We start from the raw sequence: 18,318 nt of genomic DNA, 5'->3' as shown, positions 1-18,318 counted from the left end.
TAGTTGTGTGATGTATAGTAAATCTTTTTGTAGTTTTTTATTTTTCTAGTTTAAAAAATAGTGTACATTTATGACTTCCCTGGTGGTCCAGTGGTTAAGAATCCACCTGCCAGGGCAGGGTACACAGGTTCAATTCCTGGTCTGGGAAGATCCCACATGCCTTGGAGCAGGTAAGCTGTTGCGCTGCAACTACCGAGCCTGACTGCTAGAGCCCGTGCTCTGCAACAGGAGAAGGCAGTGCAATAAGAAGCCCCCGCACCTCAAGGAAGAGTAGCCCCCATTCACTGCAACCAGAGGAAGCCCATGCACAGCCCCCCAGCAGCCAAGACCCAGCTGTAGAATTAGGCTTTCGGGTGAAAATTGTATGCTTCCCTTCTGTCTTGTTCAGTATTTTTATCTACAAGTTGGGTAGAGATGTAATAATATGATAATACCATTTATTAAGTGCTTATGTGCTAGGCAGGCACTGTGGTTATGTTGCTCCCATAATCTTTGTTACAAAGATGGGTGGTATTTCAGCTGTTTTATAGATGGAAAACTGAGATTTAGAGAGGTTATTTTCCCAGAATCATAAAGGTAGAGAGTGTCTGAATAAAAACTCCTGAAATTTACCTTACGTCTGCTTTCTAGTTTGGGCTGAACCTTCCTGGTAAAAGTGCTGGATAGGATTTTTTAAAGCTTTCTAAAAAAGTTCACGAAACTAGAAGAAATACTTAGAACCCAAGTCTTAGATGATAGAGCCTAAAATTGAAAAGATATCCATCAAAGGGGCCCAGATTAGCCTGAAGAAATTTTAATAGGGGTAAAAGTACTGGTGAGTGGTTTCTTCATATGTTAATATGTGAGTGAAGTCTACAGCGTTATTCCTGGAATGAACCTTCTCATCCTCTTAGCCATTATCTTCTACTGTCTTCCGAGCCTCTTCACCTTCTGCTAGGAGGTGGAGTCTAAAAGGAGTGGGAAGGGCTAGAATCGAAGGTTAAAAGGAAAGTTGCCCCTATGGAATTTCTTTCCTGTGTATGGATACTTGTATAGTGACTGCCATGGTAAGATTTTATATTATTTATTTAAAACTGGATTATTTTTGTGATTCTAATTTTCAGTGACTGTTCCCTCTTTTGTACTTGCTTAATATTTAGCAAAGCATTTCTTAAGGAAGCTAAACTTTTTTCCTGTATACTTGGACTGGAGTTCTAAAGTGGGAGTATTCTAGTACCTTTGGTGGATTGTGTTATGGTAGGTGCAGCAATTCAAGGGAAAGAGTTTATAAAAGCCTGCTTAGTCCAGTTGCTCATTCCTGCCTGTAGATTTTATTTTCAGCCTAAAATCTTAGAATTGAAGGTTTAGAGATTCTAGTTTTTATTTGGTTTTGTTTTTAAATGAGTATCCAACTAGCTCTCAGGATTCTAGGAGTTGGTAGTGCATTTGGGTTTTGTTATATTTTATTTCTTTGTTTTGCCATGCACATTTTCAGAGGAAGAAATGGAAGCATAGAGTTCTGAAGAGTGAAACTCCCTTTGGGGGTGGTTATAAGAACATTAACTTTCCAGGTTCACTAGAATGGGTAGTGGGTATCTTCTGGAATTAACTGTCTGATACATAGTTTGTTTTGTACTTGATCCCTAGTGCCTAGTATAATGCCTGGCAAATATTAATAGTAGGCACTAAATAAATAGGTTATTTTTGGCCCTCTGGTTGGCATCCATTGAAATGCAATAGGTTAAGTTCTTAGAAGCAGAAAGTATCATGCTCTGGTTATTTTCCTAGGAACACAGGCAGACCTATGGGAACACTCGGGAACCTCTCCTGGAAAACCTGACAAGCGAGTATGACTTGGATCTTTTCCGAAGAGCACAAGCCCGTGCTTCAGAGGATCTGGTGAGTATTAAAACTTCCAAGATGAGGACCACTTGTGAGGGTCACTTGGAACTGCCAAGGAAAATTGGCAGTCAGTTTGTTAGGGATTAAACGTACCTTGCTGCTTGACTCTTTTTCCCTTCCCCCAGCCATCCTTATTTGAGAGTTCCTTCCCATTCATATTTAAAATTAATTACCCCTCCTCCCTTCCTTTGTCTCTTAAAAGTTTTTCCTCTCCACCTCAACTCCTGGAAGGACCTGTTTGGTAGAGGTAGTTATGTGGATAGAACAGTAGGTGCCCCTTTGTGTCAGTTGGATAATTTGCAATTCTGAGAACCTCTAGACTGGGAGGTACCCCTCTCTGTTGTCCCCTTAACCTAAATAGGAACTCCCCTTTGTGGGGTTGCTTCAGCCTTTCATTACAGCTGTAAAAGAATGGGAGAGGAATAATGATCAAGGTTGTTGTCAGATAGTTTAGAATTCTGATTTAATGAATTAAATATGTTCAAAGAAACTTAAAGTTTGTAAAGTGAATTTCATCTTCCTTTTTAAAAAGATTATTATCAAATACTTTAAGAATTCTCGATTATGTAGTCCTCCATGGGCTGGTTGGAAAAGAATTTTCAGACATGAGGCAGAATGAGAGGAGAACAGAGTTTCTTAGAGGTGCTATTAGAACAGCAGGCTAACTCAAGGGCGAGCTGACCCCTTTCATGGGCTAGTTGCCAACTTTTACAGCCTCCAGGCAGAGAAAATTCCAACTGGAAGGGTTATATTAAGTGATTGGTTAGAATGTTTCAGGGTGAGTATTTTACCTAATGCAGGGTAAAGGGCCTGGCTGATTTAGATCAAGAGGCTCATGGCAACAGTTGCTACTGACCTTGGTTAATTACAGAAATTTTTGTCCTGTGACCTTGGTATAAGGCTCCATAGAGGAAATTTTGTGAAAGGCAAATATTGTGAGACGCAGTGTTTGATTGCTGCCCTTGTTTAGGCTGGGCTACCGCTGTTGGTTTTCACTATCCTACCCTGGTACTGAACATTTCCTAGGCCAGATTTTTAGAGCTCTGTCTGATTATTCTTCAGAATTATTTCTGTGGCTAACTCATAGCCACTGAGTGGGGACAGGTATTCAAAAATACCTTCTACTTTCTAGCTTTAAAGTCCATAATTAAAGCATCATCCCCCTTTCAAAACTGTTTTTTAAAGGACCCAAGTTGAGAGGATGACCACCATGGGTGCATGTCATGCAGATCCATACAGCTTTCTTTATAAAAGCTTTTGCACACATATGAAGCACATTCTCGAGAAGCTTTTGTTTAGGTTTAGAATGTTTGTTAAGGTGTAGGGAGTTTGTGATAGATGGTCTTTTAAAATTCGATTTGTTTCAGGCTGATAAAAATTAAAATTTTACGAAGGGCTTGTTCTGATGTTCAAGAGATGAGGCCCAAGTGGGTAGGTAGCAGAGAAACACAACTCTCAAGACCTGTGCTCTGGGCAGTGTAGACAGTACATTTTCTCTAGCCTTCCTGGTGACCCATGCCCCCATAGTCCTCTTCAGTGCATTTCTCATGAGACAGAAGCCAGATATTATTTTTTTCATAGCCAGTTGTGGTGGCATACACACAGCTTACAACAATAGAAATGATTAATTCTGATCCTCCTTTGACTTGATTTCTTCTCTGCAATATAGGAGAAGTTAAGGCTGCAAGGCCAAATCACAGAGGGGAGCAACATGATTAAAACAATTGCTTTTGGTCGCTATGAGCTTGATACTTGGTACCATTCTCCCTATCCTGAAGAATATGCACGACTGGGACGTCTTTACATGTGTGAATTCTGTTTAAAATACATGAAGAGCCAAACAATACTCCGCCGACACATGGTAAGTTGTCTGAAGGTCCATGACCGTGGTGGTGATAAGCTCTAGGATGTCTAGATTGTTGTTTTTCAGTTGCTCAGTCATGTCCAATGCTTTGCCACCCCATGGACGGCAGCACTCCAGGTTTGCCTCAAAGCTTCCCTTCCTTTTGCTCAGGCTCAAGTCCATTGAGTCAGTGGTGCTATCTAACCATCTCATCCTCTGTCGTCCCTTTCTCCTCCTGTCTTCAGTCTTTCCTGGCATCAGAGTCTTTTGCAGTGAGTTGGCTCTTCACATCAGGTGGCCAAAGTGTTGGAGCCTCAGCTTCAGTATCAGTCCCTCCAGTGAATATTCAGGACTGATTTCTTTTAGGATGGATTGATCTCCTTGCTGTCCATTGGACTCTCACGAGTCTTCTCCAGCACCACAGTTCAACAGCATCAATTCTTCTGTGCTTAGCCTTTTTTATTGTCCAGCTCTCACATCTGTACATGACTACTGGAAAAACCATAGCTTTGACTAGACGGAACCAGTCTGTTCTGTGTCTGGTCTAACTGTTGTTTCTTGATCTGTATACAGATTTCTCAGGAGGCAGGTAATGTGGTCTGGTATTCTCATCTCTTAAGAATTTTTCAGTTTGTTGTGATCTACACAGTCAGAGGCTTTAGTGTAGTCATTGAAGCAGAAGTAGATGTTTTTCTGGAATTCTCTTGCTTTTTCTATGATCCGATGGATGTTGGCAGTTTGATCTCTGCTTCCTCAGCCTTTTCTAAATCCAGTTTGTATAAATCTGGAAGTTCTCAGTTCACATACTGTTGAAGCCTAACTTGAAGGATTTTGAGCATTACTTTACTAGGATGTGAAATGAGTGCAATTGTGCGATAGTTTGAACATTCTTTGGCATTGCCTTTCTTTGGGATTGGAATGAAAACTGACATTTTCCAGTCCTGTGGCTAGTGCTGAGTTTTCCAAATTCGCTGACATATTGAGTGCAGCACTTTAACAGCATCATCATTTAGGGTTTGAAATAGCTCACCTGGAGTTCTGTCACCTCCACTAACTTCCTAACCTCACACTCCAGGATGTCTGGCTCCAGGTGAGCAATCACATCATTGTGGCTATCTGGGTATGAATTACCTCTGCCCACAGTTTTTCTGTCTCAAAGTGGATAAAAACAGATGGACTTCACTAGACAGAACTGGCACAATGTGATTCACCTTTGTATGTCTAGCAACTAGCCTTGGCAATAAATGCCCCATAAATGTGTGCTGAAGGAACTCTTGCTTAAGAAAGACAAATTATGAAATTAACAGGATAGGTCCTTGGGTCAGCCTTTCCCATGAGTTGTTTAGTGTTTTCTGGTTTCTGAACAGCCTTCTTGTAAAAATAGGAATAAACAATTGAATAATTTTATTTTTTTACAAATGTATTCCCTAGTTATTTTATAGTTTTAAGCCATTTTTCTTCTAATTGTGGAATGAAAAGTCTTGTCTTGAATTTCTGCTGTGGAGCAGGGGTGGAGATTGGTCTGTAAGATGAGGAAACCTCTGTTTTTTCTTATTTCCATAGTCATAAGTGATTGTGGCTGTATCTATAGCCCAGCATTCCTATAGTTTCTGTCATAGTATTCTTTCCAGTTTGGTGCTAAAACTGCTTTTTTGTGTTCCCAGCTCTGGAGTACACTCTGGCTCAAACCACCATCGCCAATTAAGCCCTTCAGACTGCAGCACAGTAGGCTCCCACTAGACTGGGTGGGGAAGAATGCTGGGAGTAGGGGGCAGGTGGGTGATAAGTGAGGACTGGGCTCCATGATTGTAGACCATGGAGTTAAGCTAATTCAGAGTTTGCTATGTGAAAGACTGTTATTTTTATTGATGTGAACAGCTTACTGTTTCTCTTTTCTTTCTGTTTCTGTTTATTTAGTGGTACTAACTTAACGAAGTAGCCAAAAGGCAAGAAATAGTAGGGAGAGAAAACAAAGGGCCTATATAGTCTGAGGATCAAGTAAACAGTCTGAATATTTGACGATATCTATTATATAAGTTATAAAAATTGAATTTCACAAAATAGAAAACCTGTTTTAATTCATACCTCTGAAGATTCTTGTTGCTTTAGGCATAATCACAGAATGGCTTTCTTTGCCTATTTGGCCAACAGTTTGGCTTCTGTTTCTGAACGGGTAATTGTTGTTAGTTTGCTCACTGTTGGGAAGAGCCAGTATGAGTAGCGGGGTGGAGGCAGGAACAACCACAGGTGGAGTTCTCATTACTGGATGAATGTGGACTTACATGTGACAGATTGGGGCATGCTGCCTTTTTTTAAATTATTGTTTTATTTTTGGCTCTGCTGGGTCTTCATTGTGGTGTGTGGGCTTCTCACTGTGGTGGCTTCTTGTTGCGGAGCAGGGCTCTAGGCACACAGGCTTTAGTAGTTGTGGTACCTGGGCTCTATCTGGAGTGCTGGCTCAGTAGTTTTGGCACATGGGCTTAGTTGCCACGAGGCATGTGGGTCTCCTGCATTGGCAGGTGGATTGTTAACCCCGGACCACCATGGATGCCCTTATGACTCTTGATTGACCAAAAGAGTCAGAATACAATTTCATAAAAAATATTCATATATACGCTTTTTTTGTTGTTTAGTCGCTCAGTTGTGTCCAGCTCTGTGACTGCATGGACTGAAGCACACCAGGTTTCCCTGTCCATCACACTTTCCCAGAGCTTGCGCAAACTCATGTCCATTGAATTGGTGATGCCATTCAACCATCTCATCCTCTGTTGTGCCTTTCTCCTGCCTTCAATCTTTCCCAGCATCATGGTCTTTTCCAGTGAGTCGGCTCTTTGCATCAGGTGGCCAAAGTATTGGAGCTTCAGCCTCAGTCCTTCCAACGAATATTCAGGATTGATTTCCTTTAGCATTGATTGGTTTGATCTCCTTGCTGTCCAAGGGACTCTCAAGAGTCTTCTCCAGCACCACAGTTCGAAACCATCAGTTCTTTAGCATTTAGCCTTCTTTATGGTCCAACTCTTAAAACTGTACATGACTATTGGAAAAGCCATATGCTTTTTGATGATATTTTTAAAAGAATTTACATAAAATCTTTCCAAAAGTCACCTATTTACAGTAGTGGCTTCCCTGCATTAAATCTGTGAGCATTTGAAGGTGAGGAAAGGGGTACCTTGTGCCCTCTTGTGGCCAAGTTGTTGTCCCCCCGCCCCACCCCAGCCCTGTCTTCCTGTTGCTCAACCAGGTTTCCTTGCCTATTTTTCTAAAGCCACAGAAGGACATGACCTGTTTCATTATAGTACAACAAAGGGAACATTTGGAGAGGGGGCATGGTTTTTATCACTGGGTCTGTTTTCTAATCTGAAAAGAAGACCGTAATGATTTAGGTGGTAATGAGAAATTACTGGTAAAGATGAGAGTACCTTCACTTAGCGACTCTTAAGCTGCTGGAAATAAGCTGCTTAAGAATTTCCTGTTGGCACAAGCCATTTTATAATAAGCCTGGGGTATTTTTTATTTATCTTACTTTTACATAGGAGAAGATTTAATCTCCTGGGTTGGAGGAATGCCAGAATATAATCCAGAAAACTTGTTCCAAACTGCTATAAAAATCCATAAATATATTGCAGTGAATTTAGAAGCCTTTCTTTGTTTCACTAAAAGAAAAAAATCCATTTTGCTGTCAGTTTGTCAAACTGTCCATCTCAGCTAACCCAGTTTGACTTGTGGTTCCTTTTCCCTTTCAAGCAGCAAATCTTCCTGGGAAGGTTTGTTTCCCTGTTGTGAATTCCATTCTCTTACAGGCTAAGTGTGTGTGGAAACACCCTCCTGGTGATGAGATATATCGCAAAGGTTCCATCTCTGTATTTGAAGTGGATGGCAAGAAAAACAAGGTAAAAATGGTGACATCAGAAAAAGGGATGGAAATATTGTACTTTCATTAGTTTTAGAAGTTTATCTCCAGCTTGTAAAGAAGATAGATCTTTTCTATTGGCCAAAATACAGTTTCTGCTTCATTAACAATAATGGTGTGATCTTTAATTTTAGGCCTTTATCTGATAAGTATAACAATCACTTGCCCACACATAAATGCTGTTTCTTTACTTCCAGATCTACTGCCAAAACCTGTGCCTGTTGGCCAAGCTTTTTCTGGACCACAAGACATTATATTATGATGTGGAACCCTTCCTGTTCTATGTTATGACAGAAGCAGACAGCACTGGTTGTCACCTGATTGGATATTTTTCCAAGGTCAGCGGGATCTGGAGATTAAGAAGCTGATGACCAGAGCAGGGTGGTTGATGCTGGCATATGAAGCCTCAGATCACTGACAGAAAGAGGAGGTTCCCTGGGCATTGATGATTGCCCTTCTCTTAAAGGGTGGCAGGGGGTGGGGTGGACATCCACGTATCAAAGATTATTTAATGAAAATGTGCAGTCTTTATGAAAAGCTTTTGGTTTATTCATTTCTGGACTTGTGGGTTGAAGCTGCTCATTAGTTGCTGGCCAGCACCCGGCCTACTAACCCACAAGCCCACATTTTGCCATCCAAGCCAGCCAACTCTCCTGGCTTTGCTCTCCTCTGTGTTATTAGCTTAAAACCAGGAAATATGTTCCTTTTGCCTGGTTTTTTAGCTGGGCTTCTTCACTGATAACACCACTACACCTTTAAAGATTCAGGGCCAGATTTTGCTTATAACTTTTCAATGTAGCAACTTTGTTGAAATATAATTTTCACATACCATACAATTCACTCATTTAAAGTGTACCATGCAGTGGGTTTTAGTTTAGTCACAGAGTTGTGCAGCCACCACGCAGTCACCACTATCAGTTTTTGTTACTCCCAGTTTGAAACACTGTACCCGTAAGTAAGTCACTCCTCATTTCCACTCATTCCGTTCCCAGGCCCACTGTCTCTATTTAAGCTTGTATATTCTGGACATTTCACATAAATGGAACATACAATATGTGATTCAAAGAGTGTACTCTAGACTGGATTCAGTGTTCTAAACCTTCTTGCCTTGCTCTTTGCCTCTAAAAAAGAATCCAAGAGTCAGTACCCTTAAGGTGAGACTGGAGGTCTCAGCTAGGGAAACTCTGGGATCAGCATAAAGGGTGTGGATGTACCAGCTATGAGGCCTGAGAGCCACTCCCCAGGACTAATTAGCATATATTTTGCAAGCAGCCTTGCTTGTATCTGGGACTGCTGAGCCACCTTTGGTCCCATATTCTTCCAATCTTCTCATCTGTTTGCTCTTGATTTTAGGAAAAGAATTCATTCCTCAACTACAATGTATCCTGTATCCTTACCATGCCTCAGTACATGAGACAGGGCTATGGCAAGATGCTCATTGATTTCAGTAAGTAAAACAGCCAAGTCATAAGTTGCACAAGCACGGACTATGTGAAGCATTGTTGTCTCTTTCTCCTATGGTCTGTCTTCACAATACCTGGCATATAGTGGAATTACACTCATATTAAGTGAATGAGTAAGTGGAAGAAACCTGAACATTGTCAGTTGGCCTGACACACATTGAACACTCGGATGAATACAGGACCCTGAGTTGGCACCTAATAGTCTGAGATATAGAGGCTAGTAAAGTAAGCTCTTCAGTATTATCCTAATGTGAGATTTATGAACAGCACATATATGCGTAAAGCTTCAAATTTATTTACGGGTGTTAAGTTCAGTTTTGTAAGTTGTTCTCTAAAGGCATTCGTATACCTGATAGAGGCTTTGGGTCTCATTAATCATGAATGCTGTATTTAGGAATTTGGCTACTCAGTAAAATTTATTTGTAACCCTAAAATCAAAGAACATGCGCATGGCAGCGAAAAAAAGTCACCACATGTTTCCAGATGAGGTCAAACAGATACTTATTTTGGCTTTCTTTGTTTAAGCTAATGTCCTTTAGAGCCATGTTCATATTTTTATGCTTTTTGTTGCTGTTTTTATCTTTATTATTATTTTTTTGGCCATGCCACGCAACTTGTGGGCTCTTAATCCCCCTGACAGGGATCAGACCCAGGCCCTCAGCAGGGAAAGGGCGGAGTCCCAGCCACCAAACTCCCTGCTGATTCTCAGCAGCCCCTGGGCACAGTGCTGAAGTGCTGTCTAGTAGAGCCGCGATGTGCCTTCCAGAGAAAATGTGTTTTATAGACAGGTTTTATTCAGGCATTCATGATTGTGCTGTTGGCTTTTAATTCAGTGTTAAATCAATAGTATGTATTAAATAGGTGTCTTTAAACAAAAACACATAAAACAAAGTTGGTTATATATTAATTGGTTGATGAAAATGTGACAAGGGGCCCACAGGAACCTAACCCTGTATTTACCCCAAGGGCAGTGGTTCAATATAGCTTATTCAGTGTTTGCTATGACTTTATAGAATATAATTACTGTAAATAATGAGATTCAGCTGTATTTTATTCCATGTTCACTGTAACATGATGTATTTTGGTCAAATTAGAATTCCTAGAATCAGCTTTTTGATCCTTTTTTTAAGCCACCCGGTTAGAGATTAATCAGGAAATGACATAATCCACTAATGGAGTTGAGGGGATTGTGCATCTTTGAATAGGTAACAACTATTTTATAAACTTTGTGGAAATTTTCAAACATACACTAAAGTAGCATAATAGTATAATAAACACCCCTGTAATGATCACCATTTTATGGCCAGTCTTGTTCTACCTATAGTCCCACACTCTGTTATTTTGGTATCTAAAAGTATAAGGTCTGTTATACCTAAAAAAGCCCTACAAAACAAAAAATTCCTTAATGTCATAAAATACACTATTCAAATTTTCATTATTTTGTGATTTGATTCTTTAAAAACAAAAAAAAGTTGTTTTTACTCAAATCCAGTTAGAACTGTGTAGCTTATAAATCAGTTTTTAGTTTAGAGATTTCCGCTCCATCTCTTTTTTTTTTCTTTACTGTTTATTTGTTGAAGAAAACAAGTTGGTTATCCAGTAGTTTCAGTTTCCTGAAGTATGAGTTTGCTGACTGCATCCCCCTGGTGTTGAAAGTTAGATGTTTAGCTGTTAAAGCTGGAGACTTTGTGAAATTAAGATCATGTCTATTCCCATCTGCTGTCCCCCACCAATATTTCATAGGCAGTACTGAGATAATCCATTCTTTTTCTCTTTTAAGAACTTAGGGTTACTTAAAAAAAATTTTTTTTAAATTATTTTATTTTTGGCTGCACTGGGGCTTTGTTGCTTTGCCTAGGTTTCTCTAGCTTCAGCGGGCGGGGGCTACTCTTTGGTGCGGTGTTCAGACTTCACTTTCAGGTGGCTTCTTTTATTATGAAGCACAGGCTGTAGGCTCTTGGGCTCAGTAGTTTTGGCTCTTGGGCTCTAGGGTGCAGGCTCATCAGTTGTGGTGCACAGGCTTATAGAATCTTCCTGGACCTGGGATTGAACCCTTGTCCCCTGCATAGGCAGGAGGATTCTTGTCCACTGCACCACCAGGCAAGTCCTGAGATAATCCATAAAGTACAAAAATCTGAAAAAGCTTGAAAGCTCTATAGTGAAATGGCTTTCAAATCTGTTTCCATCTACCCTGTTCTTTTTTTTGGCTTGTGGGATCTTAGACCCTTGACCAGGCATCAAACCTGGGCCCTAGGCAGTGAAAGTGCTGAGTCTTAATCACTGAACTACTAGGGAATTCCTCATCTACTTTGTTCTTAATGCATACCTACAGATAACTATTAATATTAATAAGTTTCTAGTGCAGGCTTCCACTAGAAGCCTGTTATATTAATGTCTATTATAAGTAAATGTTAAAACACATTTGTCCCCTTTTGTTTGTACAAAGTCAGTCAACTGTACTACAGCTAATATATGGCATTGCATTAAATAAATGAACCCCAATGGATATTGCCAAGCAGACTCTACTCCTTAAATCTTTATCCATTTTGGTATGCTTTTCTTATTAGGATGAGATACAGTGTCTGCATTGTTCTCTGGCAGGTTATTTGCTTTCCAAAGTGGAAGAAAAAGTTGGCTCCCCAGAGCGTCCACTTTCAGATCTGGGGCTCATAAGCTATCGCAGTTACTGGAAGGAAGTGCTTCTTCGTTACCTGCATAATTTCCAAGGCAAAGAGATTTCTATCAAAGGTTGGTTTTTTGCTCTTAGAGAATGTTACCTGTGATGTTTGCTCCTCTGAATATTCTGACTTTTCTCTTTGGCCCTGTTCATGTTGTGTAATCTGCAAAGATAATGCTGCATTCTGTGTTTCATCTGAATATGAGAGCGGAAGGCTCACTAATGTGGACCACTCACTAAGGTGCCTAAGGATTCCAGAGCATTTGGCCCTAGGGACTGGTTATATGATTTGGTTTCTCAAATTTTAGGTTGCTGACACTTTAATTCACAAAATTCTCAACAAAAGAAAGAAGAAGAACTTCAAGTCATTTGGTACACATAGGAATTTCTAACATCCCGGAATATTTATGCGAGAGTGAAATAATTTAGTTTGTTCTTTGATTTCAATTGCTATAGGAGCCAAAGTGGTTTCCTGCTGTACTGTCCCTCTTTTGTAGTTATTTTAAGTGGTCAAATGAATACTTTATAAACTTCTGGACGGCTTGGGTCAAGTAGCAAAGATTCCAAACATTTGGAGTCTGTGTAGATTTCCTTCAAAGGAGAGGGGTCCTTGGTAGGGGGGTGGAGAGGTCTGCGTTTTGAGCAAGTAGCTCTTCTGTTTCAGAAATTAGCCAGGAGACAGCTGTGAATCCTGTGGACATTGTCAGCACTCTGCAAGCCCTTCAGATGCTCAAATATTGGAAAGGAAAACACCTAGTTTTGAAAAGACAGGTAAAGTTTCTGTTAGGCTCTTACACATTGCTTTATATCTGCTTGAGGCCTAGCAAAGTGGAGCCTTCACAACTTAAAGGTAACCTTCCCTTTTTAAAGAGTCTTAATTCGTGCAGCTTTTCCTTAGTCTCATGGTTAGGCTTGTCTCCAACTGTACCCTTATCAGACGCTTCTGGTAAGCTTCTGTCTCATACCTGGATGACAGAAGCATCAACAGCTCCAGTTAAGCAGCTTTATGTTGCACTGTTGTACTTCTGTCCTTTGGTGATTTTCTTACATAAGAGAAGAGTGCCCATCTGTGGAGGAGAATCCCCATAACCTCCAGGGCCTGTAGAAGTGGTTTTAAATTCCTTTAACAAATGCTATCTCAACTCATGTCAATTTGAATTTTTTTTTTTTTTTTTTTTTAGTTCTACCACTTTATTGCTACCAACCCATCTCCCTCCACCCTCGTGCACACATGCTCAGTCATGTAACCCCATGGACTGCAGCCCGCCAGGCTCCTCTGTCCATGGACTTTCCCAGACAAGAATACTGGAGTGGGTTGCCATTTCCTTCTCTCCTGAAAATTTTTTAAGTTGACTTACAACATTTACTCTGGAGGGGCCATGAAAACCCACTCTAGTGTTCTTGCCTGGAGAATGCATGAACAGGGAAGGTTGGCAGGGTTGCACAGAGTCAGGCATGACTGAAGTGACTTGGCACGTATGCACAACATTTAATAAGGGAAGATGGGTAATGATTTTCAGGTCTTGCTGAGGGCATAATAGGAAAAAATGGATAAGGTAGGAGAACATTAGGTAAATCAAAAGAACTTTTTTTATACCTGTCTCACACCTTAGTATATTATGAAACCTTTGGTGATTTCTTCTTTGCTAACAATCATTTTGGAATCCACATATAAAGATGTTTTAGTTGAATGCATATAATAATTTTTTTCCATTGTTTTCTCTCAGGATCTCATTGATGAGTGGATAGCCAAAGAGGCCAAAAGATCCAACTCCAATAAAACCATGGATCCAAGCTGTTTAAAATGGACCCCTCCCAAGGGCACTTAAAGTGACCGGTTACTCCGAGCCAGCGAACCCCAGCAGTAGGAATCCGTACCCTAGGGATCTGTCTGTCATTTCTGTTGCTCTTGTGATTGGCAAGTACAGTATCCTTTGGGAAGGCCATCCCCCTCAGGACTGTCCTGGCTCCGACCTTCGTGTACACTGCAGACGCTGGTTCTGAGGAACTGTTGTTTCGGCCTCAGTGAGGTTGCCTGGATGGGATCTCTATTAGACTTGAGTGCAGATCCCTTGTAGCACTGACCCAAGGTGTTCTGTTTTGGTACTGTACCTGTCCAGTCACTGGTTCTCTCCTCTGGCCCCATGAGGTTGTGTCGTGTCTTCTAAACTTTGTAATAGTGCTTCTTGCCACCTGGTCACCAGACCACCAACTACGGTTACTGCCACCAGGACCTTTCCAGTTATTCCTTACACGTGTTTTTGGAGGGGCAGGGAAGAGGTGACACTTCTGAGTGTGTGTTGGGAGGGGTCCCTTCCCTTTGGATTTCATCTCACTTTAAGTTATTTCCTCCATTTTTAGTAAAAGACCTGTTTTTGATCAGTATCAGGCTGACCAGAGCCAAATACTTCTGAAGATTCTCGCAGGGATTAGTCTTGGTTACAGCACATGATCTAAATGAGATGGAGAAAAGAATTGCGAGGTGGTGATTCTCTATTTGGATTTGAGTTCACCTGTGGGCAGTGGGCAACATCTTGGTGAAAGGGAATGAAATACTACTTTTTGCCTCACCAGAAAGTGCCCAGTAGTAAATGTTTTCTTCTCTTTACTCCCTGCCTCTTTTTACTTTTTCAGGTGCCAAAATAATTTCCAGTTCTCCCTTTCATGCTGCATGATAACCAGTTAATTATATTGCAGAAACCTTTCACCAGTACCGGTCTGATATTGCACACCTAAGTTGCACATAAGTTGCATTGCTTTTGTCTGAACATCCTTGGAGAAGTGATTGAAAATGACTTCCGTATCTCAGCCCATGACTCAGCAAGGCAGAATGGCCACCCCTGCCAAGGTTTGCTTTTCTTTTCAACAGTGCCTCACCCTCCCTCTAAGGACTAAAGTGCTTATGCCCTTCCAAGAACTCCATTTCCTTTTTGGGATTTACCACCATCCCCCATTCTCTGGTCTCCTCTATTTTTGGTGTCGTTTAAGTGAAGGAAGAGATGCTCCCTCTAATTTCTCTCTAGCCCATTATAACCTGCTATCTTGGGGCAGCTTTTGATGTATGACATGTCACCCTTCCCAACTTGGTCTCCTGCAACACCGCTGTCTTCATGTGGAGCTCTCACCACAATCCCAACTCTGGTCATTTGTGCCTTTCTCTTGTCATCTTTGTACACTACTTATATTCACTGTGGGTTGGGGGGAGCTAACTTTAAGCATGTTCAGTGGCAGCTCCCTGCCAGTTTCAGTGTCACTGTTAAAATTTACCCAAAAGCAATTTCACTGGGGGTTTTCTTAAGGGGTAAAGGCCTTTTACAGAAGCTAACCCTTCCCCAAATGTGGTAGAATGTGCTGTTCTATATCTACTCTTCAATAAAGCATGTTCTCTGCTGAAATTTGTTTCACCCAGGATCTCTCATTTGAGTATGAAATGGTGTCGCTGGCCTACTGCTCATAAGAAATGGACTTGGGGTTTATTTTCCTAGCAGTAAACTGACTGTTCAAAGACATGATTTGTGGGTGGGGAAAGTTGTTTTTTCCTCTGATGCAGGCTATCTGGAGGGAGTGCTTACTCTGAGCTTGTCTAGTTGATGGAGTAAATTCTCTGTGCCACACTCTGGTTCCAGCTAACAGATACGCATAGCTGTGAGTAGTTTGTGTTATCCATTCGAAGACCCAGCCGGAGGTAAGGCTAGGTGGGATAGCTGTGGGAGGTGGAAAGAGACGTGTCCAGGCTTGCTTGCCAGTAGTGAGCAGTGCCATCTCTAATCACTGTCTCTCTCAGGTTGAGGTGATTTCTGAAAGTAACTGCGCTTTCCTGTAGCGTTTACCTAGTGTGAGAAATGGGAGACTGGGCACTTAACTGGATGGTGGAGAGGAGGAGGGTGGAAATTGTATTTGTTGGAGTGGTTTTGCCCCCTGTGGCCAGCATGGTGAGAACCTCTCGTGGCAGAAAAACTAAGTGTCTTCCTTGGTAAGGTTAGAGTCCTGTGTGTCACCTAATAGGGTTGGAAATGGGATGAGAGAAACTCAGGCTTATAAAAAGACCACTCTTATACACATCTTAGAGAAATGTGTGCCCTGATTTCCTCCTTCTAGGTGTTTGCATCAAAGGGAAATTCTGTTGTCTCTCCCATTTTGGAAAAATTGAGGAAGGTAATATGGACCATGATAGTGGATAGACAGTGCAGATCACAAGTCTTTGGTGATTGCTGTCCCTCTTTCCTCACCTAGAAATCAAAGGAAGATTTCTCTGCTTTAAATCCTTACAGGTGTGGGAACTGACCATTCACTTCCTTGGCTGTTTTGAGTCAGACTGTTCCCTGTGGCTCCTTTTGTACCTGCACAAAAGAAGTTTAGCTTCTTAGGCTCCTTTGTTAGAAGAGCAAAAGTCTGGAATCATTCCTACATCAGGCTGAGACTCCGTAAGTGGAAGCACCAACCATTTCTAGAGGAAGAAAGCCCCAGCATGTGCTGGTTGCTTCCTTTCTGCTTAGCGCTGTGCTGGGTACTTTAACACTGCCTTGTTTGACCCTCCCCTCTGCTATTTGCTTTCTTGGCTTTTTTGATTCCCTAATGATTTACCTTCTCCCTTCTAGTTAGTTTTCTTTGCTTCAGCCACAGTCCCCCATGCTTCTAGTGGCTTCCATTGCCAGAGAAATGACAAGACTGGTGAAAACTTTAAGATGAAAGAATTGAGTTTAGTTACTCCTGTAGGCAGCATTTGTAGGTCAGGGACCTAAACCAGGATACAGAGATGTGCCTCATTCTGGTTTTACTTCTGATTTAGGAATAAACTGTTTAGTAAGCACTGTCCCTTTACTTTTGTGGTTTCCTTCAGTCCTTACCACGTCATCACTGGAAGGTAAATATTGTAGCCCTCTTCCACAGGAGAAAATTTGAGGCTCAGAAGTCTTACTGCTAGGTTATAGAAACACATTGAGAGCTTTGCTTCTCTTGAGTCCAGATCCCATGCTTCTAACAAAACTACTGTGAGTCATCTGATGCCTCAGTGCCTGCTTTCCCATTTCTCACAAAGGGGAACAATGAGTCACATTAAGTAGTTTTTGAGAATATGGTGTGCCCTTTATATGGCAAGATGATTCTCTGGACATGACCTGAGCTTTGGTTTATCCCTGTGGTTCTGGGCGGGTTGCCTGACTGGGGTTAGGAATGGCCTCTCATGGAGTTCATGTGAAGCCAGTATAAAAAAATACCACAGCTTGCTTCCATCATGCATTCCTTCTGGAATATGAAATGAGTGAAAAGCAGTTTTTTGGAAGTTTATTAGTAACTAGGCATAAACATGTCTGCCTTTTCCTCCTTTGAAGAGCAGTTGATATGCCAAACATTGAAGTCAGAGCATGGTTTTTATGATCCCAGGTACTGGGATCAAGCAATATTGCTCTCTGTGGTGATCCTTACCTATTTTACTTTAACTTCTGACCCGAGAATCTAATAAAAGTATTGGGTCTTTTAAAAGAAAAATATACAGAAGTACAAATATGCACACATGTGTCTACAGTTCAGGAGATTGAGGGTTTGAGAAAGCTCCAGTGAAAAGGCAGATGGGAGCCCCACCTGCGTGCCTTCACTCAGCCCTTGGCATATGCATGGTTTGTGCAGGTCCCATTAAGTGAGGTCCAGTGACGACCAAAGAGAAGGCCTTACTGAAGGTTAACATCCTGCCTGCTCATGGTTTCACAGATACACTTATATATACAGTGCTTTATAGGGTTTTGCATATTCAGAGAATAAGGTGAAACTTTGCTAAATGTAAAACTACTAAAAACTACTTTTTGCTATTCATTGGGATCATGGAGTTATAGAATTCGACCACTGGTTTTACTCCAGCACTTTGTGCTACAAACTTGTATGACTGCATCTCCCACACTGTCTCCTGCTGATGAGGGCAGTTTAATTGCCCACTTCCTTTGTGGTATCTTCAACAGAATGCCAATGAATGTCACTAAGAAGGGGGTAAAAAAGGACTGCCTAGTGAAAAATGTCCCTTGTGCTGAAATATCAGTTTGTCTCTTCTGTCTTATGTGATACCTGTAGATGTTACCACCATTCTGGGGTTTGGGGTTTGTTGATTTGTGCCCAAGAGTGGAGAAAATAACCTGTGTTGTTGCACAGCTCTGGCTCTGCTGCTCCCTCCGGATTTTCTGTGTGAGAACATCTTTACCCTGGACAAGTCATGTCCATTCATGAAACCAGTGTTTCTTAACTCGGTACATGTTTTGGAAACTGCTCACATTTTATTCAATCATATGCAAAGTTTTTAGAAACGTATACCCTTATCTCAAAAAAAAAGGTGTGGTAGATCACCTCCAGAAATGGTCACCAACAATCCCATCTCTATATATGAGTGCTGCTCATTCCAAAAAGAGCTAATTTTCCTTCAGGGTGTGGGCTGGACTTTTCACTAATCAAAGCTGCCAGAAGTGATACTCTAGCTGTTTCTACTTTTGCTGTTGGAAACCTGACATATTTTCAGACCAGAAGCTTAAGTGTCAAAAGTCCAGACCCTGTACGCAGGCTG

General features: G+C 41.3%; 1 protein-coding gene across 2 annotated transcripts in view; it reads left to right on the top strand.

Annotated features, from left to right (window-relative positions):
* Positions 1 to 15,169, top strand: part of KAT7 (lysine acetyltransferase 7) — a 33,207-nt gene extending 18,038 nt beyond the window's left edge. For both annotated transcript variants that reach the window (XM_061143772.1, XM_061143771.1), the window contains 8 exons: positions 1,768 to 1,878; positions 3,551 to 3,742; positions 7,525 to 7,614; positions 7,832 to 7,972; positions 8,988 to 9,081; positions 11,699 to 11,845; positions 12,439 to 12,545; positions 13,502 to 15,169. In XM_061143772.1, coding sequence (XP_060999755.1) covers positions 1,768 to 1,878; positions 3,551 to 3,742; positions 7,525 to 7,614; positions 7,832 to 7,972; positions 8,988 to 9,081; positions 11,699 to 11,845; positions 12,439 to 12,545; positions 13,502 to 13,603 — 984 coding nt within the window. In that variant the 3' untranslated portion in view covers positions 13,604 to 15,169. The remainder of the gene's footprint in view (positions 1 to 1,767; positions 1,879 to 3,550; positions 3,743 to 7,524; positions 7,615 to 7,831; positions 7,973 to 8,987; positions 9,082 to 11,698; positions 11,846 to 12,438; positions 12,546 to 13,501) is intronic.
* Positions 15,170 to 18,318: the final 3,149 nt, after the last annotated feature.

This window comes from Dama dama, chromosome 5 (assembly GCF_033118175.1).
Source record: "Dama dama isolate Ldn47 chromosome 5, ASM3311817v1, whole genome shotgun sequence".
NCBI classification, from domain to species: domain Eukaryota; kingdom Metazoa; phylum Chordata; class Mammalia; order Artiodactyla; family Cervidae; genus Dama; species Dama dama.
The sequence above is the reverse complement of the archived record's forward strand: the minus strand, read 5'-3'. Positions and strand labels throughout refer to the sequence as shown.